We start from the raw sequence: 23,194 nt of genomic DNA on the forward strand, positions 1-23,194 counted from the left end.
ATGGTTACTGACTTCATCACTGTTGCAGTCTTTTAACTTTAGGCAGCATGTTTCTGGCCCTTCACATATAAAGGGTCACACATTGGATCTTATTTTCTCCCTGGTGATATTATTCTTCCTGAGAATTCTCAGGAAGTACAGTCTCTTTTGGGCCTTCTTCAGTAGCTCAGAGGTATTTATACTCCAGGACAAGTTCTCCTCCATGTGGACTCGCAAAAAACGAAAGTCTGCCACCCTCTCCACACAGTCTCCCTTTATAGTTAGGGGTGAAAACTCTGTCTTTTTCTTTTTAAAGTTCTTTGGTTTTTGAACTATTGAGAATAAGATTGTTGGTTTTGCACCAAGACACCAGTTGCTCCACTTCATTCCTGTAAGCAGACTTACACCACCATCATGGTGTCGTCAGCATATTTCACAAAATTGTTACTCGGATAGACAGGCTTGCAATTATATGTCTAAAGGGAGTAGAGAAGTGGACTGAGCACACAACCCTGGGGTACACCAACACTGAGACTCAGGGCAGAGGATATGTGCTGACCAACTTTCACTCTCTGTTTAAGAAACAGAGAGTGAAAGTTCTGGATCCATAAAAATGCAATTTATTTAGTATTTTGCACATCTTATAGCTTCAAAAAAGAAAAATCCTAAATTCTTGTTTAACACATTAAGGCTATTGTTTCTCCCAATGCTCCTCATGCACCAGTTTACTAAATGTCTGATTGTGGATTAGATTAGATTAGATAAAACTTTATTAATCCCTAATGTGGGTTCCTCCAGGAAATTCAGTTTCCAGTAGCACAGCACTGACAAAAGTTCCAAGTTACAGAGGTGGAATACCAAATAAAGGGAAATGAGAGAGTACTAGTATAAGCATAAATATAGCATATGTACATGTATACACATATATAAATACAGAATATATAATAGGGATAAATAGGATACATAGGAATACCAGTGGAATATATTCATTGATGAGATGTATTGTGAGTCTGTTGCACAGTGATTATTGCACAGTCTATTGCACAGAGATTGTTACACAGTCAAATATAAAAAATATTGCACAGTGAGAAGCACTAAAGCTTAGTTGTTCCCGCCCTCCTTTGTCCCCTTGTTTCCCCTCCCTCTCCCCTCCAGCGAGGAGTTAAACAGTTTGATGGCGTGTGGGACAAAGGGGTTTTAAAGTCTATTGGACGTAGACTTTGGAAGAACCAACCTGTCGCTGAACAGACTCCTCTGGTTGTTTATGGCTGTGTGCAGAGAATGCATTGTCAACATTGCCAACATTGTCCATAATGTCCAACAGTTTGTCCTTTTCTCTGCCACTGTCACCAAAGTGTCCAGTTTCATGCCAATCACAGAGCTAGCCTTCCTGATTAGTTTTTCCAGCCTGGATGAGTCCTTCTTTGTTGTGCTGCTCCCCCAGCACACCAAAGCATAGAATAGTACTCCGGCACTGGTAAAAAATCCTCAGAAGCTTCCAGCAGATGTTGAAAGATCTCAGCCTCCTGTGGAAATACAGTCTGCTTTAGCCTTTTTTATACAGGTGCTGTGTGTTTCATGACCAGTCCAGTTTGTTGTCCACCCACAGCCCGCAGTACTTGTACATGTTGACCACCTCCGCCTCCTCTCCCTCTATCTGAATCTGCAGTGGACCTGCTCTGGATCTCCATAAGTCCACAACCAATTCCTTGGTCTTTGAGGTGTTGAGTTTCAGGTGGTTTGTGTGACTCCATGTAACGAAGTTCCTCACCAGACTCCTGTACTCCCCTTCCTGATCATCAAAGATACACCCCATGATGGCTATGTCATCCGCAAACTTCTGAATATGGCATGATTCAGAGTTATAGCAGAAGTCAGAGGTGTGTAGAGTGAAGAGGGGACAGCACAGTTCCCTATGGTACTCCTGTGCTGCTGACCACAGTGACAGATGTGATGTCCTTCAGCCTGACGTACTGTGGTCTGTCTGTGAGGTAGTTGGAGATCCAAGCACACCAGGCAGGGGTCTACCTCCATCCTGTTCAGTTTTTCCTTGAGCAGACAGGGCCGGATTGTACTAAAGGCACTCGAAAAGTCAAGAAACAGGATCCTGACCATGCATTTTCCCTATTGCAGGGGTAAGCAGGCTCTGTGTAGGAGGTACAGAATGGCATCCTCCACTCCGACATCCGCCTTGTAGATGAACTGTCGTGGGTCCTGGGCATGTTGTACCTGTGGTCGGAGAAAGTTGAGAAAGAGCCGCTCTAGAGTCTTCATAAGATGTAACGTCAGTGCCACTGGTCGAAGTCATTCAGCTCATTGGAAAAGTTCTTTTTGGGTTTCTGGAAACAGGAAAGATGAAAATATGGAATAAATTAATTAAATGAACTTCAAACACCCACATGACATCATACTAATGAATTGCATCAAGGTATAAATATCAAGGTAAAAACTAATAGTAGTCAAGTAAGTCAAGTAATAAGTAACTAAACAGAGTAATGATAAATATACAACACAGTGACAAAATAAATGGTATTTTGATCATAATATATTAAAAATAATGTGATGTGACTCATACCAGTCTTAACAAATAAAGGATGTGCAGTTCACTTACTTCCCCATGGAATCTGCTTCAGAGATAACCTTGGCTATTAGCTAATGGCTGGTGGGTAATGCAGTTCCAATCAGATAGCAGTTACTTTCCTACAATTTTATTTGGCTCTTAGGTATTTGGATTGTGCAAGCTTTGGAACTTGCTTTAAGTTTTTTGGGTGAACTTTAATGTTACTTCTATACAGGTCCCAATATAAGTGCCTCATTTTTACTACAAAAAATGTTTTTGAGAAATAAGGACAATATAAGGCAAAGTTGATGTGTTACTGTCATGGGCCACAAGACTGGTACGTAGGCAGAACCCAGGCTCAATGAACAACAGTACAATGAACTTAAATTTATTTAATCTCATTGGTCTGGAGGTGGTAACTGTGCAAGTATCCCAGAGAGTGAAAAGAGGGTAGTCCAGCCATTTCCAAGATTCAAACATTTGAGAGCCAAGTTACAACCATGGGGTAGAGGACGGTCTGCTGTGGCAGGTGAGGGTAATAAGTTATTGGTGAAGTGTAACTGATACACACAGCCTGATCACATTATTTGCCAGAAATGGGTCTGCATGTAATTAGATAGATACTTTATTTTTGAACAAATAAATAAAATAAAGTACAAATACAAGATACTACATGATCATTTTCAACCCCATCACTTTCTCTTTCTCTCTCAATATATGTAAATTTCTGCACTTAGTTCTTGTTGGTTTGTTTGTTTTATAAAGGAATCAAGAAGACCATTTAAATAATAAATACCAATACTGTGCTACCTTTTTTTCTAGAAGACTATAATTAATAAGACTACATTGGATCTTGCTTCACATTTATTTTTACTTCTGTTTTATTACATTTTGTTTTATTTTTATTACTTTATTTTTATTACAGTTTGTTGTGGAATTGCTTCTTAGATGGGCAGGTAACTGGTTGTAAATCCATCTTACCTAGTTGAAGCTTAAGCTTTAGCATAAGCTTAGTTGAATGTGTTCATTCCCCAAACCTGTACCGTTAAGTCTTACATGTAATTTCCACATAATTAAATTTAGAGTTTTTATAATTAGATATTGGATTAAATATATTGTGTTGCTGAAGCTGTGTACTTTCATGCTGTGTCTTGCAAAACAAATCAAAGGATAATTATTTTGTGGTATTTAACGTTTGCATGATTAGGCAGTTTAGTGCAGGCTAAACTGTGTGTTTTGCAGTACTAGTGAGTCCTTCAGGTACTAGTACTAGTGAGGTTTACAGCAATGTATTTCAAGTGCTACAGAACAACATATGTTGTTCATTGCAACTGTTAGGTTATATCAAGAGTGGTAAAGATTAACTTGAATTTAAGATGGAGACATGGATTGGATTCATTTACCTTTTATACCATTTTTATATTTTCTGGGGTGGGGGTGGGGGGTATTTTATTATTTAAAACAATGAAACTATTTTTATCTCAGGGGTTTTTTGCACATTTCAGTTCAGTAGTATCAGTCTTTATATCATCATTATTATCATTATATCATTTCCCCTTTAAGACTATGAATTTGATTGTATTATATTAAAAATACTGCTACACTGACACTCTGGTGTATATTTGGCGTTGCTTATTTGAGTTACTTATTAATTAACTAACTAATTAGTCATTATTCTTAAAATTGTCCTATCACTCAAATGATTTGTTTTGTAATTTTTTGGTCTCTTTTAATCTTTAATGTGGATTTGAGCATTTTATTATGTGACTGTGTTAAGCAGAGGTGTTATGAAGTCATATTCCCGGTATTTAGAGGCTAATTGGTAGTCTGACTACTGCTCAGTATAGATGCTTTTGTTCCTTGTGCTGGAGTGCCATCTTGTGGCACATTTAAGAATTATTCAAAATATATCCTTTGTATTTTTGTACAGTCAAATATACAAAGGAGGATTCAGGCAGAAAAAACATATATGATTTGTACGTTTTGAGAAAAGACACTATTCTTTTTCTTAATGTGGCACAAATACTCCATCGTACAAATACGACTATTTCTTAACAGGTCTGTAATGTGGGTATTTGAAGCCAATCATGTTAACCTTATTACTTATTCATATATAAATTCATGTATAAACTGAATGTCTTACAACTCAATTCCTGAATGTAAGCCCCCCCCCCCCCCCCCCCCCCCCGTCTCACCAAGGATTATCACAGTACCACAATTCATACACAGTTCTTTAGAGAAATTCCAATTTAATCTATGTAAAATCCATTTCCATCTTGTATCGTTTCAGTGCTTAGTCAAAGTAACTGCACATATGATGGCATACAACTAGATTTAATTTCTCTTACCTCATCACTTGCTGAGAAGACAGCAGGTATGCCTTAAAGTAAATCTATTGGTTATTTGAACAGAAATTAAGAAAAAAAAAAATTTCCATCCAAAAAATCATGGAGAAATATATGGAAGGTTATTTTTCTTTAGTGGCATTGAGGCATTTTTCTGTGTGCAAATCCCTTTGGATGCTATATTGTGTTTTAGTTGCCTTTCTATTCAGACTGCAAGACAGGATAACTAGTATATCAATATATGATATATGATATGGGTAATACGTAAATAAGCATTATATTATAAGTAAGTATTATAATTAATACTTACAATGCACCGTCTCCTATTTAAAGAGGCTCAAAAGTAACTGAACAAACCAACATTATTTTACATTTTAAAGGATTTTAAAGGATTGTGTTTAAATATTTGGATAAAAATCCTTTGCAATTTAGAACCAGTGGACATCAGTAAAAACACGTCTGTACGCTCTGTCTGCACTTATCCTTGAAAATGTTGGGACACTGTGTGAAATGTAAATAAAAACAAAATGCAATCTCAAACAATGGAAGATAGAAAGCATATCAAATGTTTAACCATTGGACATTTTACTCTTACATGAAAAATGTTAAATCACTTTGAGTTTGTTGGCAGTAACATACTTCAAAAAAGTTGGGACAGGGAAACAAAACCTTGCAAATGCAAATGCAGGACACAGGAATCAGGAGTGAAGAGTCAAACTCAAAGCAACAATCCAGAGAAAATAAAGAGTGAGTCAGAGGATGCAAAATCACAGAACTCCAGCAATACTATAGGAAGCACTGGGAATAAGGTCAAAAATCATACTGCTTACTCAGGCAACACATCAAAGAAAGACTTAGACAATATGTACAAAATTAAGCACAAGACAGAAAAACAGCTACCATAATAAGACAAGGAGGAAGACACAACTGAAATGGAAATATGGTCACCTACCAATCAAAGTACAGAAAGCTCATATGAGGTTATAAATATATAAGACTGAAGGACTTTTCATGGGAAAAGACAAAGTTCCTCTAACATCTCCTCCCATGTCATACTGGACACAACTCAAGATGCTGTTCTCTTTGTTCTCTTTGAACTTTTAATTAAACTTGCGCTTTATATGCATTAGTAAATCATGTGCTTAATTATTATGTGCTACTGAGAGCCACAGGTATGATCAAATTTCATTTTTAACACAAGAAAAACAACAACAACAACAACAAAACATGTTGTTGTTTAACTCTACCTCAAAAGACAACACAGGTGTAACAGATGACATGGTCATAGCTCAATATATATAGAAAATACTTTTATGAAGAAGTTTCTGTATAAAATTAGTAGTAAATTAATTTAAATTTCTATCTTGACCTTGACTGGAAGTGATTGATCCGGCTTATTGCCACTACCTACCTTTGAGGTATTCAGACACTGTTAAATTGCACACACCATTGTGTAGACCACTTTTATCAGTTATGCTGAGTGCTAAAAATACAACAACAGTAAAATCTTTGCATATGGTGTGTTTGCTGTAACTCGTTAACATGCCAATGCTGTTTGAAACTATTATGTAAACATGATAACTGTTTTTAGATTGGACATCAAAAACATGAACATACTTAAACACTAAACAAAATGTATTTTAGCAAATAAAATAAAATGTAAAAAAATAAAATTGTGCTGTAGTATTTAAATAGTGCAACTTATTTAACACAGCGCAGGTTTAATAGGATTTACCCAACTGCAACATTAAAATTGCCTGCTCAGTACTGTTTAGCTCTCCTTAATGCCAATCAAACATCTGTGACCCAACCAAGCTTTATCTCGCAACTCAATCCTCAATCTAAAAGGAATTTGGGGAGTTTAAAATATACATTAATATCTTAGGTTCTTTTTTCGTTCTCAGCGTTTAGTATAGTTTTTTATTGTTAGCTGTGAATCAGGAAATACAGTGAGTCTTCTGCTATTTAAAAGGATGATGTCTGAAATCATCCATTTCTTTTCATAATTTCTGTTCATGTTTTATTTCTCATCTTTCACTTCCTAAAGTCCATGCAGTTACATGTGTACTCTATCAATATTTACTGCAGTAAAGATGCGTTTCAGTAGGTTCTACATCTCAATTTAACATCCACATGATGGCCCTATATCAACTGGATATAACCTTTAATATTAACCAACTTTTGTAGCTGTAGAAAAATGCAGGTTGAGCTAAGCCACAAAGAAAATGGGGAAAGAGTACATGATACATTTTACCCTAACTACTACTGAGAGGCATGGACTTACAACAGTTGGAGCGCTGGTGTTGTGTGGTGAAAAAAGTGGACTAGTCAGCAGGATGCGAGTAAAGATGCAGGAGGAGAACTGAACCGGTGAGTTAACAGCATATCACTGCATCACACACCAGGAAAGGCTGTGTGGTAAAGTCCTAAAAATGGAGCATGTAATGATCACCGTAACGCAAACCGTAAATTTTATCTGAGCTAAAAGTTTAAATCACCGTCAATTTCAGTCTTTTATGTGGGAAAGAGAATCAGAGTTTGCCGACATTCCTCATCATACAGAGGTCCGTTGGCTGAGTTGGGGAAAAATTCTCAATAGAGTTTTTGAGCTCATCAAGGAAATCTGTCAGTTCATGGACATGGCATGTATGATGGGGTGAAGGCATTTCAAGTGAAGCTGTCACAAATGCACCAGTGCAACCTGCCTCACTTTCCCTGTTGCCAAGTAATGTTGAACCAAGTCAGCGGACTTTGCTGAACTGCACCTGTGCAGATTCAGATGGAGCTGCAGTGTAATGATGCACTCAGGGAAAGTACGACACTGAATGGCCCGCACAGTTTATTAGCTCCATTCCTGAAGCAACGCCCAGCTCCGTCTGCGGCTCAAACCTTGTGTATGCTTCCATTTATTTTTTCTGGGGGGTTTGGCAGCATGTTCATATTTCTAACTTGCATAATTTTGACAGGATATATTTTTATGAAGAGCAAAATATTTAAAGTTAAAGTTGTTGTTTTTTTAAAGTTTATTTAATCTGGAATAATATTCCTGTCTGTTTTTATTCATATTTTGTGGAGTTTATATACTGCTGGGCGGGTGCTATGATGTTATTGATGTTGAACTTGTTTTATCTTATTTTATTTATAAGGTAAGTTATTAGAGTTTCCAACCGTCCCGTAAAAAACAGAATGGTCTCGTATTCAGAGAAAATTGCGCTTTTCGTATTGAGGTGAAAAGGACCACAGTTTGTCCCGGACTTCAGCTACAATGAAAAAGACACAAAGCTGGAGTTATTCTGTCTTGCACCGCTGCCTCTTCTTCTCTCATTCTGTCCCTTCCCTCTCCTGTTTCTACTTCAATAATGAAACTGATCAATGATGAGCTGATTTTGCCAGTATTTTCCCACATTTTCTAGATACTGTACCACTACTGTGTGTAAAATGCCATCAAAAAGTCAATTAAGTTTTATTCTTTTTCACCTGTCTTTCTATCTCCTTTCACTTTTTAAAGGTTGCCATGTTAGAAAAAATATTTTGCCCTGCCATGCTGTTTATTGATGTGGCAAATTAATGGTTTATGAAAATATATCTAAATCTGTCATCAGTAATCAGTAATGATCATGTCTCACCTCTATTTCAGGTTTTCACCATGTGTTCTAGATAGTTTAGGAGGTTAACTCGACCAAGCAGTCTACTTTTGGGTACTGTTTAGAATACCAGAATAGGGAGGATGGTGTAGGTTTAAGTTTATTAGACTGATACATTTATACCAACAAGACAGTGTACATCACTGTGACAACAGCGTTTGTTTTCATTCAAAGGCTTTATGGTTTTTCCTATAATACCTGGTGGGCCGGTCTCTAGTCAAAATGCCCGGGCCGATTTTTTGTCCCAGTCCAGCCCTGGTAGATGGGATTTTTTTTTTTTTTTTTTAAAAGAAAACGGAAAATTTCCGTTTTCAAAAATACTTGTGTACGTGTGGACGTAGCCTGAGAGACCAGTGACGGACTGCTAGATCGGCTGTAAAATTGACATGCAGTTGTTCGCACTGAAGGAATATCACCATGATTTCATGCGGCTACCATTCTGGCGCCAGCTGTGGTCTCAAGGCTCGAGCTGAACATAACAAATTCTCACCCTGATAACATACGGTGTTTAGATTGTTCCTTCCTACGCAAGGCCACCTGGGTCGGCTGGAAGACTGTTTACTTAGCCTGGCTGTACGAAGGACACTCTCGCAGTCAAACTCAGGATACACACACTCATACACATACACTGATACACACTCATTCCCCCTCCCTTTCCAAACCCCTTCGATGCTTGTCCCCTCCCGGGCCAGATGGCGGGTCGACTGGACCAGCGCAGACATGCTGCAGGACCGGTAAGGATGGTTTGTCAGGTAGGATGGATTCCCAGAACACCTGGCTCTCTCTTACTCTTTACCCACCTGTTGCTTGTCTTTTGTTTCTGTGGTGTATTGACTGCCACGTGCTTTTTGTGCTGGGGTGTTGTTTTTCTCAAACTGTTCTCTGGGAGCTCAGTCTGAGCGGATTCCCCCCCCTCAGGACAAGGACGTCGGAAACAGTAATACGTGTCACCACGGTCACGGTCGATGACCGATGGTCATGAGTATGTGTATTTCGTTCACAGATCTAACAACGTTTTTTTTTTCTCTTCCGGACGTTGGACCGTGTATCATTTCTTATAACTTTAAGATTAGCGGATGGATGAAGCTGCCTTCTTTTGTGCCAATTACTGCCACCGTTTCCCTTTACGATGTGACTCCATGATACGTAGTGCGCTTCTGATGATAGTGCTTCTGATGAGTACAGACGCTGAAGGTACGTGGATTATCCTTTATTGTTGTTGCTTTTGTCGAAGGTAGAATAGAAAATGTCTTACAATCTTTCATTTTAAATAAGAAGAAACCCCGTTTTTAGTGAGCTGCGCACGATCACCTTCGTTTTAGTATTTTTAAAACCCATGGAAGATGGACAAGAAAAGTTCAAAGCCATCAGGTGCTCAGTTTAGAAAAAAAAGAAAAGAAGAGGAGGAGAAACGAGCAAAAGATACCGGTAAGCCGGTGTCATTGGATAAACGCAGGCCATGTATCCTGAAACAATCAGAATCATATTCAGAATACTTTATTAATCCCTAAGAAAATTATGTAGATTACAGTTGCTCCAAGAAGAAATTGTAAAAATAGTAACAGTAACAGACTAAACTCCAAACAATACATTGTGTTACAGATTTTACACATTTACAAAGTAGCACTAATACATAGAGATCACTCAATTATAAATAAAAAGGATTAGCAGAGGGGATTATAAATAAATATCAAGAAAATTGGCAAGAATATTACAGAGTAGAAAAGAGTGTGTGTGTAAAAAGGGTGTAACTATTGCAGTGTTTACAGTGTATTAGATGGAGGAGTCGTTCAGGGAGATGGCCACAGACAGGAATGATTTCCTGCTTTTTGGTAATGTCAGTCTCTCACTGAACGTGCTCCTGTCACTAGCCGGTACATCATGGAGTGGGTGGGAGGTATTATCCATGATTGTCCTTATCTTGGACAGCATCTGCCTCTCAGACACCACCATAATGGAGTCCAGCTCCATCCCCAACACATTACTGGCCTTGTGGATCAGTTTATTTAGTCTGTTTGCATCTGTGACCCTCAACCTGCTGATAGCATTGAGGATAGCACTGACCACAACAGAGGTACAACAAGACCCCCCCCCCCCCCCCCCCCCCCCCCCCACACACACACACACACACACACACAAAATAATTTATTACAATTTTTGTCTGAATGCTCTTTACAGCTCTCCAGGTGATTGGTGGAGATGTGACAGTGGTTCAAGGAGGTACGGCCATCTTACCATGCCATGTCATTGATACCAATGATGACTTGACACAGATTACCTGGCAGAGGAAGACGAGAGAAAAACCTCACAATGACAATTTCCTAACTATCTTACCCAGAGATGGAGCACAGTTTGTAAATGGCCGTGATGATCGTTTTAAATATATTGGGAATTTTAACAGCAAAAATGGAACTCTCCAGTTATCCAATGTTACCTTGAAGGATGAAGGCAGCTACACGTGCATCTTCACATTGTTTCCCAGTGGAAATCAAAAGACTCAGATACCACTAAATTTGCTTGGTACACTAAACTTTTTGTTATCTTTGTTTTAAAATAATCTTGTGTTTGTATGTGAGACATAATTATTTTCACCATCCTGCTTGCATGTTGATTGATTTGTGTGCTGTACATCTCCTAGTGCCTCCTTTCACAAACATCAAGGACAATCTTCCCACTTTGGGCACAGAAGAGGTTTTATTTGCTACCTGCACGGCTGCTGGATCGAAGCCTCCTGCAGAGGTGAGGTGGCTCACTGGTGCTTTGGCAGACAAAGTGAGGACGACAACAAACTCCACACAGTATGACAACGGGACAACTACCACAGTCAGCTCTCTGTTTGGTGTTCCTACGAGAGAAATGAATGGTCACCAGGCCCAGTGTGCCATCAGTGGTGACTCACTGTATAAAGACGAAACCCTGCCCTTCACCATACAGGTCTACTGTGAGTATCAGCTGCTGATGTAGTTTATTATTTGTTTTTATCCATGGTTGATGGATTTGTTATATTTTTTCTTGGAAATCTCTGCAAAGTTTGCTAGTGGATTAGCCAGTGGACACAACTGTGGCAATGCATGAGACTCTGTTAGTGAAACGATTGTACAGTTTATATGCTAAAGACAACATTTCTACAGCTCTACTGAGGGACTGATAGATATGATCTGTTTCTGAATTCTGAAATCGTTAAAAGCTTTATGTGTAGTAAAGACAAAACATCCCATGTACCAAACTTTGGTTTGACTCCTTACATCATTAAATGATGTAAACAGAGGCAGTTTTACATTGATAATTGACAAAACCCTCAAGGAAATGACTACAACTAAGAAAGTGGACCTAAATGTTTGTTGCTGGAAAGAGGATCGAGTCCAATCCAGATACTTTGTTTTGTGTTTCCTCTTTGTTCTGGAGTTTGTGCTTCTTTTGTTTTTTAAATGAATGGGAGTGAAACATCCCAAATCTCATGACTTTGCCTCCTGTTTGTCACACAGTAGCATGTTGTCACAATAGATGGGAAAATACTTTCTGAAAGACAAAAACATCTAGACTGATTAAAAAAAAGAGCATTGTTATTGCTAAAGACTGAATAATGGCCTGAACCACACAACATCAGCCTCAGTACCATAAGTTTGTCGAGTTCGGATCGAAGATGTAGGAGACAGAGGCGAAACATTATTTTCATGTTATTTGTCTTTCTGCTCTTGCAGTCTCTCCTACAGAAGTGAACATTAGAGCAAGTTCTGAGGACTCATTTGAGTGTGTGACAGAAGCCAACCCAAGTGCAAATTTTACATGGAGCAGGTAAAGTAGCTTGAATAACAGTTTCAGCTGAAACATTCATTTCATTGGTTTGTTTTGTTTGTCCTAAGTGACCTTGCTGAGCCATGAAAAGTTTGTGAGGTTTTGTTCATATATAATTTCTCAAATTTCATTCCCAGTAGTCCTATCTGAACTAGCATAGCAGAATTGGATGTTGAGTAAAGTCAGTCATATGTCAAAAGAATGACTGATGACTCATGGTGAGACATCAATCATATGTCTAAACTTCAAATATTTTTACTCGAGTGTTGGTCATATTTTAGTGAAATACACACATGATTATTATGTAATGGATCCTCACTCAAACTGGGTCATATGTGACCAAAAGCGTAACATACTGACAATTTGTCACATAGCATAAAATGTTATGCTTTGGGATGAGAACATGTTGGTTCACAAGAATCACTGCTGGTTTGGGACTCTTTTTCAATTCTCAGTGGATTCTAATAGTCATTCGTTTTTACAATAAAGCCAAGCAGAGCCAACAGAACTTATCACTTTGTTTCTGTACTTCAGCATTACACAAACGGATAATGATCCAGATGAGCTACTACATCACAGACACTCTCGTTAAGTAGATGTTATAATAAATCGTGGTTGGTTCCTCACATAACAATGAATAAAACTGAAAGAAATGTTGTAGCCTACTCAAATGGAAAAGCTTACATAGTAAATAAAGTATCAAATTCAGTCATTTGGAAAGATTTCAGTGTCCCGTGACTATTGATGATAATGTTTTTGATGTTTTTTATACAGTCCCTTCAACCACTTGTTACTTATTTATTCAACATAAACAAAAATATGTACACTCCTAGCTTCGCAGGCAATAATGACTGCTGTCATGCAGTTCTTAAAATGCTTTAATTCAAAGGTATTTGCTGTTACACAGTGGTAAATCTTTGCTGGTTGCATAGTGGCAGGTTTCTGTTTGATTGTTCTTCAGTTGCCTGGTAAAAGCCGCTGAGCACATTATTTGAATGCATGCCCTTTATAACCCTGTCACCTGGATACTGAAAGCACTTAATTTCTCTCTCTCCTTCCCCTACATTTTCTCTCACTCCCTGCTGCTCCTTGATTTCCCCAAACAGCATATTTGCTTACTCAGGTGCTGACAAGGCTCACTCAGTAATTACCCTTCACACACTGTAAAAGTAATGTGAAGGTCACTTGCAACAGTTGTTGATTGTTTATCTCTTAATCTTTTCTCTGCTTTCTTGTGTGAGACACAACCCAAAGAATGGAGAGAGCCAGTGTTTTGACAGTTTCTGGTTTTTGGAAGCAGTTTGAATTTTGCTGCTGCTGGCGAGTAGTTTGGACCTGTGGGCTACAAAAGCGCATCTGGTTGTTGGTTGTCCAGGAGGACACAAATGCCTTGGGGTGCATTTGTGTCAGGAAGGCTATCTGCTGTATGCTCATGTGAATAAGAGAGCAGCTAAAAGTAGCTGCTGTTTTTTCCCCCTAGCACTGTAAATATTTTCACTGACTGAGCTCCTTCCAAAAGATACATTTTGGTTCACGATGGTCAGAGAATTAATGTCGCAAAAACAGTTCTCGGGACTCCATCAGAGCTGAAGACTGGAAAGTGAAGTGGGAGAAATGTTTATTGATTAGGACATAGCCGTTAAAGTGTGGATCCACACTAAGTGAAAAACAATACAACCCCCCCCTGAGAGATGATCTGAGTTCCTCTCAAATCCAAAAAACAAAAGGTGATAATGTTGGTGACCCATATAGATGGCGCCATTGGAGAGATGTGAGATTAGACTAATAATAAGCAGTCATCCAGTCATACTTGTTCTTTAGAGTAGGTTATAGGATGTATTAACAGTTCATATTTAAATGAAATGAAATGAAACAATGGGTCCTAAAATGATACAGTGTGACTCAGCAGTCATTCTTGGCTTCTCTGTCTGTAGTTTACTGCTTATCCATTAGATTCTGTCAGTCTGCCCCAGGGCAGCTGTGGCTACAACTGTAGCTTGCCTCCACCAGTGTGTGAATGTGAGAGTGAATGAATAGTGGTATTGTACAGCGCTTTGAGGTTCTCAAAAAGCGCTATATAAATGCAATCCATTATTATTATTATTATTATTATTATTATTATTATTATTATTATTATTATAGATGTGAAGAATTCCTGGTAAATGTAGTGTTTATGCATTTAAACAGTTAGGTGTTGTTTTATCTTAAGTGGCTCTTAAGATGCATTAATTCATTCTGAGCCTCTTGAGAGAGCAACCCCATTCTGCTCACGTTTGTAATATAAATTAACAGTGGATTGAGAAGTTTTATCATCTGGCGTCAGAATTTGCTGCTGTTTAGATGTGGCCTGTTAAATCCTCATATCAATGCTCCACAAAAGATGATAAAAAACATCAAAATCTTGTGAGTTACAAATTGACGTACAGGATGCTAAACAGGGAGTTAGCTGGGCTGTTCTCCAGAGTAGTGTGGTTTGAAATCTTACTAAAATGAAGCTTGTTTTCACACAAAAATAATTGAACATGTTAAGTGGGAGGTATTTTTGTATTTAGGTGAAAATTTAAAAAAATACAAAATCTTGTTGTGGGCAAGAAAAGATCTATTGCAAAGAGCTGATAACCAAAATGTGTTTGACTTTTAGCACAACTCACACTTTTCTGCTCTTTCTGTACATTTCATGTTGAGTCTCTTTCATGTTTTTCCAGATCTGGCCAGTCTTTGCTGCAGTCTGCTGTCAAAGTAGACGGTGCAAAGCTACAACTGCTGAGTCTGAGCTCTGATCTAAATGGCCTCTATCAGTGTGAAGCGTCTAACACATATGGAAGTAAACACGGTCAGCTTTATGTGCGTGTGGCGTCAGGTGAGGTCAGCTTGGATATCTGTTTCTGATTTTTGGATTTGTGCTTTTGTGGCTGTTGTGTCATTCTGATATTACTCTGTTTTCTTTTCTGTGCACTTCTATGAGGAAAATAAATAGAAACTTGAACATCTAAGCTAAAAGTGAAATGATGGACTCTACCTATGTATGTATTCCACTAATCTTTAGTAAGAAGCTATCTTAAAGAAGTGCTTCCTTTAATCTGTAGCATCATCCTCTGTTATACCAACCGTCTGCATGTCCTCCTTCACTACATCCGTGCACCACCTCTGTGGTCTTTTGCTTTTCCTCCTGCCTGACAGCTCCATCTTCAGCATTCTTTGTCCAGTATGTCCACTATTCCTGCTCTGCACATGTCCAAACTGTCTCAGCCTTGCCTCTCTTTGTCTGCACGCCACTTAATCTGAGCTGCAACTCTGATGTACTCATTTCAAATCACCCGTGACGCTCGTCTCCACACACTCGAACCCTCCCTCCCTGCACTCTCTGCTCCATTTCTCTTGTGCACTGTCTGTTGCTTTGGATGGTTGACCCCAGGTATTTAAAATAATTTACCTTCTGTATCTCTGCTCCCTGCATATTCACTGTTACTCTCCATTCACGCACATGTTCTGCTGACTTAAGTTCTTTTCACAATAATCCGATGCACTTCCAGATTCACTAGCTGTTCTTGGTCTCCAGCTTCACACTCAGCTCAACTATAAACCTTTTTCTTTTGCCACCTCTCTCTTTGCTGAATTTCATTGTACAGAGAAATGCTTTTCTTTGTACACATGACAATAAACATTTTGAATCTTGAACCCAGAGCCTGTCTTAATTCCACCCTGAATTCTGCATATTTTTTCCTTCTTCAGCTTCCACCGTGTGATCCTTGCCTCTGTTTTCACTCACTTGCTCTACTTGACCTCCAGAGTCATCCAACAGACTACCATGCAATGCTTGGTAGTCAGTGTGTGTGAATGTGAGAGTGAATGAATAGTGGTATTGTACAGCGCTTTGAGGTTCTCAAAAAGCGCTATATAAATGCAATCCATTATTATTATTATTATTATTATTATTATTATTATTATTATTATTATTATTATTATTCCAAGCTGCGCTCCTCCCTGACACTACTTTACAGTCTCCTACATAAAATATAATCCCCCTGTGTGGATCTTCCCCCACTCATAGGTCAGCCTGTGTTCCTCTGTCTTCCAAAAATAAGTGTTCAACACCTTTTCACTGAATCCAGAATCATCTGTCCTCCAATTTTCTCCTTTACTCTCTCTTTACATTGTATTAAACTGCTCTCTTCGTTTGCATATAGTCCCTATATTTAAAGTCTCACCTTCATACCCCTATCTTTGCTTCTCTCTTGCTGACTTCAAATACCCCTATCCCTTACCACTTTTGCCACTTCTTTTATGGTTGGCCATCAGTATCACAGTTTCTACCAGCATCCTGTTGGCCAAAAGCCAAAAAGCCAAAAGTCATTGTAAACCTTCATTATAAACACAGCCACCCACTGATCCAGTGTGGAAATCTCATTCTTTGTGAGCCACGTGCTTGACTTGTGTTGGGTTTCCTTATTGTCTCAGTCTTATGAATTAAGTTTGTAATAAAAAACTAAATGTCATAAAAGTGGGAAAGAACAATCATCTCATTCTCATGTTCTTCATTACTGTGTCCCTGTAGGAGCATGCTCTGCTGCTTGGGCCTTATTTGGTGTTTTGCTTTTCCTGAATGTTGTTGGTGCTGCAGCATGGTACTTTTATAAACATGGATGTTTTCAAAGGTATTTCATATATTAACTTGCATGTATCTAATATCTAGAATAATATGTAGTACTTCTCATTTTAAAGCTTATGTACCTCTAGAGACCTATACAGGCTGCCATTAGGAATCAGGATGAAATCCTTGAACACATTGTCAGGCCCTACGCTGGTTCGGTTGATCCTGGTTTCCTCCTCTTGTACAATAATGCCTGACCTTAATAGGCAAGAATATGCAGGCAGATGAAAGAATTGGTACTAATCACCCAAACCCCTTTGATTTTCAGGGTAGCTTTGAATTCAGCCCTCTGTAGGTAGATCATTTTCATTTCTATTAAACAATGTGGCATCCATTTGTTCCTTACACATTACCCAGTCCATATCAGTATAGATATCCAGATGATTTTTTTTCCCAGTATTACGAGGGGCCAAGTCACATTTTTGTTACATTCTGTGAAAAGCAAAGTGCATTAGTTAGCTTGGTGCAATAGAAAGACAAAACGTTCTCTCCACCTGGTAGGTAGCTCAGAGGCTGTAGTTGCTAATCTTAGTAGGGGAACTGTCATGTGTGGTACCCTCAGTGGTCCTGAAGAAGCGGTCTTTGGTCCAATAAGAATGCATTTGTGTTAGTCTACCCCAATTGAACCGCATCCTACATGGCGTTTCCTGGTTTTATAAAAGTGAATCCCTGGAAAAATATATTGTAACTGAAGACAGATGCAGTAAAAAGACTCACTGCCTGCAAAGTATTCGGCAAAGTATTCAGACTTTATTTATGATTGAAGGTAATACAGAAGTTTTGTTCAAATCCTTCAGTTGCAGCTGAGTCTGCAATTAAATTGTACCTTTATTGTTTTATTTCAAATCTACTGTTGTGATGTACAGAGGCTAAATTTTAAAAGTTGATTTAATGTCCACAAATTTGCAGCCTAAATGAATACTGTGTCACTATTTTGTACAGTAGGAGGTCTTTAAACCAACATGGTGGCAAGCAGCATGACACAAAACTTCACCGGAGTGTGAGAAACGATGATCACGGACAAGAGGAAGAAGACCTACAGAGAGATCAAGAGGTCAGTAACCGTTAATTTGTTTATATACTTCATAGCTTTCTTCTGTTTCTACTACAGTTAAATAGGGCTCTGAAAAAAGTACATTAATTATTTATTTTAATTTTAACTATTGTTGTGCAGTTTACTGGAGGCACATTTATAGTTTTAGTTGTGCACAAGGGATTTTATTACATCTATCTTACTTGAAAGAGCTGAGCTACAAGAAGAAGAAGTGTGTGTTAAGTGTTATAGAAGTTTAAATGTTCTTTGTTAAATCTGCAGACACTGAAAGTATTTACATTTTCAGTTGAAATTAAATACAGGTCTAAACAAATGCTCCGTATGATCCCTCAGGAATCTCTCTGACAGCAAAGATGAACATTATTTGGACTGAAGGCTCCACCCACATGCCATTTTAAAGTCAGCTGGTAAATAAACATATGAAGAACAGATGCCCCTGCCTGAACGGGACACCATACGTGACATGTGAACCTGCAACAGGGTCTGGACCACAGACAGATTAACATAAAAGCACGGGGATGTCAGACAAACAGGCACATGACCGTGGAAACAAAGGGTAACAAAACAGGGGAAACTAGACACAAAAGGAAACTCATATAACTTAACAGCCCGGAGGTAGAAATAATAAAGGCAGTTGTTAAAGAATACAAAAGTCACGAGTAAAAATCTCTTAAATCCAAAGGAATGAATCACAAGACCATAATAAATTCAAAACTTGGTTGAAGACCCACCATGACACATGCATGTTTTAAGATTGAGTTTGAGTTTCATATAATTTAATTCAATTCAGTTCAATTCAATTTTGTTTATAGAGCATACACAGAGCTTGAGTTTAGTCTCTTAGTCTTGAGTTTATCTGTATTTCTAGTTCAAGGTGTCTTGTTTGATATTAGGTTTGTCTTTGTGTCATCTCTGCGTCTTGTCCTCTGCGTCTCGCTGTGAAGTCAGTCTTGTCTCCGTGTTTATTTCCCTATCTGTTTCCCCAGTCATGTCTCTCGCTCTCTCTGTCTCTTCACGTCTCTGTGTCTGTGTCTCAGCGTTTGTGAGTTCCTGTTTACTTTGGTAGTCGTCATCTCATGTGCCTCGTGTTCTGCTTTGCTTCCCCCATCTCATCATGTCTGTTTCTCTAGCTGTGTTTCCATCCTCCTGTGTATATATTGTGTCCGTCTCCCCTTGTCCTTGTTCCATTATGTTCCAATCGTGATCCTGTTAGTTAGACAGTTCGTATTTAGCTTCCTTTTCATTAAAAGGCTCTCCTTTGGCTGAAACTCCCCTGTTTTGCCTCCATGTCTGCAATCCTGGGCCCTCTTTCACCACACCAGCAAAACAGAGAGCTGCAATCTTTTGGAAGATTAAAACAAACAACACAGGTTTCAGGAACCACTGTCAACAGCTACCACAGGATGGCAGTAATGTTAAGGATGGATTCAGACAGGTGGGGAGCTTTATAGTAACACTGTTCAAGATGAAAGGAGAAAAATTGTTTGACTTGACAAGCCAAGCACTGTCTGCCTTTCTTGTCCTGTCTGCCATGTGTTAAATTACAGTGATGTGAAATGATTCCTGGTTAATGATAGAAATACAGTGAAATACTTAAATTATTTGTTACTTGATTTTATCAAATTTTGCCTGTTGTTTTTTTCCCCATGTTTTTTTCCCCATGAAAGCACTATGACACTATACAGCCAATGTGTGAATGCAGTTGCAGCTCGTCTGTCTGTCTGTGCTGATTGGAGCTCAGTTTTTCTATCTGTTCTATTTTCCTCCTGATAATGTAAGCTGTTAAGTTACAGAGGATTTGAAAGCACAGTGATTATATAGGGAACATGAACATGAACACAGTGTACAGTCGAGTCTTAATAGCTTACTTACAACTGGGCTCGTCAGGCACTCTTTTTGGCTGCAGTGGTTATTTTTATATTTACATGTTTCCATCTCCCGCTTCTGCTCGGTAGCACCTAGTAGCTTATGTTTTTCTCCCTCCCTCACGCTCACAAACACACAGCCGGAGGGGCGGTCCCACACGTTCTCCCTGCAGCAAGGACTACACCGCCCATGAGGCTACAGTCTTAAAGGGCCATGCCTGTAACACTCTGCCGTCGTATTAAATCATTTTTCGTATTGTCCATAAAATGTTTCACAGGGTAATTATAAACCTTTTTGCTTCCTAGAATTAGTTTTGTTTTTTGGCAGCAACAAAGCGCAAAATCCAGTCAGCCTCTGAGCCCGCCTCCCTCCTCCTTTCGTTATTTCATGATTTGGTTTGGTCCAGGTGCCAGCACTCTTGGCTGAGCAAAGTGGAAAGAGGGTAGGATGGTCCATTAACAAGAAAAGAGAAATTAAACTCATAATGTCCACATAGAAGAAACTGCTTGACTTTCCTAGCATTAGATAGCTTACTTATTTACTTCCTTCCTTCAGAAAAGTTAACGTCTATTTTATTTTTATATCAAATAATGTTAAAACTGAAAACATTATAATGTAAAAAAATGGCTTGCACATCTCAATCTTAAACAAAATCAAAAAATCTGTTTGTCTAAGTAGAATATTGATCCATGTCTGCACAGTGTTATATTTTTAGGACTGGCATGGTTTGCAATATTAAAGCAGTCTGGCCCAAAGTGATATTTTTGTTCATGAGGTTGTACCCAAGACAGTGGCTTCTGAAAGCTGAAGGCGCTGCCTCCCATAATACCTTTAAATATCCTAGAAACCACAAGTAAACCAGCCGTCTGAGAGTAAAATGCTTTACTGGGTTGGTACAGACCTATAAGGTCTTTGAGACAAGACTGGGCCTGATAATTCAAGACCTTGTATGTGAGGAGAAGGATTTTAAATATGATTGTGGATTTAACAGGGAACCAATGAAAAGAAGCCAGTATGGGAGACGTATGCTTTCTTTTTCTAGTCACTCTCAGTACTCTGCAGCATGTTGAATCAACTGAAGGCTTTTCAGGTAGTTTTTAGGATCACAGCTGGATACTTTGGATAAATTTGATACACAGACTAAAGTGTCATAACTCAGCATGTGATCATGTGGTTGGGAACTGACTTCTGTCACAAAAAAAGGAAATACATGATAATTATAAGTCTTGTGAGACAGGACTTCAGTCACTCACGTGCTGTGAGCAGAGAGATATTTTTACTGTAATTCCACGCGGGTTGGCTAACTAAACTTTTTATTAGCTTCATTGTGTCTTTGTAGGTGATCTGAAACTATAGATCTGCACTATCAGTACAATTGCTAAAAATCTTCTGCATTCTAAAGAGAAACTGTCCACAGTATTGCTCTCCTATCCATATACTGGAGGTAAACATTTTCAGAAATTCTTCCAAAATCCTGTTTCCATATTATTACATTTGGATTTCTGTTTGCTTCCATCCAATCATTTGCTACCACTTATCCATTTGAGCTGCAGTCTTAGACATGCCCAGATCTTCCTCATCCCAGGTACTTGTTTAACCTTTTCCAATCATATAAAGCCATCTGAGTGATGTAAACTTGCCAGCATGTCCAGAAACTGCTTCGGGGACCGCATACATGTGGGACATGTCCCGGAGGCATCCTGATCAGATTACGTTGCACATGCTTTTCATATGTTCTGTGATAATATTGTTGTGCTGATCACTTGTTTTGTATTAAGCAAATCTGTTATGGGTACGCCCTAAAAACGGGCTCAATATAAGTCAGCATCTGTACCACCAGTATTATCAAATACTACATATATTTTCAAAATGTACATCACCCACAGCTCCTATTGTGTTTTGTTCCTGTTTTCAAGAGCCCCAGGCAGGAACCTGAATGAGATTCAGAAACTGGGTTGTTTTTAGTATCATGTTGAGCTTCAGAAATGGTTAGAGGAACTTGTTATTACATTCTCACTTCTCACAAAATACTGTGACTGATATGTTCTCTTTACTAAGCCTCTGTTTTTAGTACTTGCTTGCTATGGAGAATATAAGAGAAAGGACACACTGGGTGACCTTTGATCCAGGGCACACTTGGAACAATAATCAAGAGAATAATAACCTTCCATAATTATCTGTGTAGTTCTTGTATTGCAAAACAAGGTTACTGGATCGCACACAAAGATGCAACAAAGACAAAAAAAAGACAAAAAAAATAAAAAGAATATCTCTGCATTTGACATTTTTGTTTATTTACTGGGGTCATGACTTTTTGCTCTCTTAAATATAAATGTTAATTTTTGTATTAAAATTATGAACTATGCCAGGATTTATGAAGAGCCTGATCACTGAGTTAGGCTGTGTGGAAGTTTTAATAGTTTACAGTGTGCCAGTGTGCTAGTTTTTGTTTGTTTGTTTTTGTTTGTTTGTTTGTTTGTTTGTTTGGGGGGGGGGGGGCAATCATATTCAATACATTATGCAGTTTTAGAATTTCTATTCAATGTTTAGTGTAGCTAGGCTCAAGGTGTTAATGCCAGCTTATTTTAATAAACAACACTGTCTTTTGTAAAATCAGGTTGCCACTAGGGGTGGTAGGAGATTACAACACATGCCACCCCTGTAGATCCGCCCCTGATCACTAGGGAGTTGTGCATACTCCCTGCAGATCATCTGCAGGATTAGATGGTATGAAGCCCAGTCTAAGTGGGACTACCTTTATAAATAAAGGTTAAATAAAAAATAAAAAGAGGCTTGTTTAGTGAGAATCCTAGACAAAAGGAAACTGTCTAAGGAATCCAAACAAAGAGGCACTGTTAGATCAATGAGGAGGAAGGAGCTGCTATAAAAAAAAAGCCCATGCAACTAACAATTGTTCTTTATTCAGAAAGTTGCCAGACTAGATGACTTACATTCTAATTCCAGTGATTTAAAAAGAATGAAAACAGGAGACATGTTACACTTCATAAAGACTAAGAAGCATTTTGTTTTGTTTTGTTTTTTTTCAAAAGGTCCTGATCTTGTACCTCATTAATTTGGAAGATTAAGTCAGTAAAATAAAAATTTTTGACCTGAGTGATCTGATGTTTGGATGTCTGAACAGAAAGACACCCCTGGCGCTCTACACCATTTTCTCTAAGGTCTGTGCAGCCTGTCTGAACTTAACTGGAGAAGAAGCAAAGAAGGGTTTAATGAATGGTCTCTGACTGATCACTTATAAGGTAGTGCCAAGAAATCAGCTCACACATTTCATCACACATC

General features: G+C 38.5%; 1 protein-coding gene across 2 annotated transcripts; it reads left to right on the plus strand.

Annotated features, from left to right (window-relative positions):
• Nucleotides 1-9,493: 9,493 nt before the first annotated feature.
• On the plus strand, nt 9,494-20,909 carry LOC148098250 (nectin-2-like). 2 transcript variants are annotated; one of them, XM_087829752.1, is made up of 8 exons: nt 9,494-9,722; nt 10,707-11,048; nt 11,167-11,469; nt 12,230-12,323; nt 15,029-15,183; nt 16,879-16,978; nt 17,917-18,032; nt 18,362-20,909. In XM_087829752.1, the coding sequence occupies exons 1-8, from the start codon at nt 9,605-9,607 to the stop codon at nt 18,424-18,426; spliced, it is 1,293 nt and encodes a 430-aa protein (XP_087685878.1). In that variant the 5' UTR covers nt 9,494-9,604; the 3' UTR covers nt 18,427-20,909. The 2 variants fall into 2 exon arrangements, with proteins under 2 accessions (XP_087685878.1, XP_087685877.1); XM_087829751.1 differs by having other exon boundaries at nt 17,917-18,028.
• Nucleotides 20,910-23,194: the final 2,285 nt, after the last annotated feature.

Source organism: Neolamprologus brichardi, chromosome 16 (assembly GCF_056152115.1).
Source record: "Neolamprologus brichardi isolate AB-2024 chromosome 16, ASM5615211v1, whole genome shotgun sequence".
NCBI lineage: Eukaryota > Metazoa > Chordata > Actinopteri > Cichliformes > Cichlidae > Neolamprologus > Neolamprologus brichardi.

Coding starts and splice junctions, on each gene's coding strand:
- LOC148098250 (XM_087829752.1), top strand. CDS start 9,605: ATGGATGAAGCTGCCTTCTTTTGTGCCAATTACTGCCACCGTTTCCCT. Junction 11,470..12,229: donor CTTCACCATACAGGTCTACT/GTGAGTATCAGC, acceptor CTGCTCTTGCAG/TCTCTCCTACAGAAGTGAAC. Junction 12,324..15,028: donor GCAAATTTTACATGGAGCAG/GTAAAGTAGCTT, acceptor ATGTTTTTCCAG/ATCTGGCCAGTCTTTGCTGC.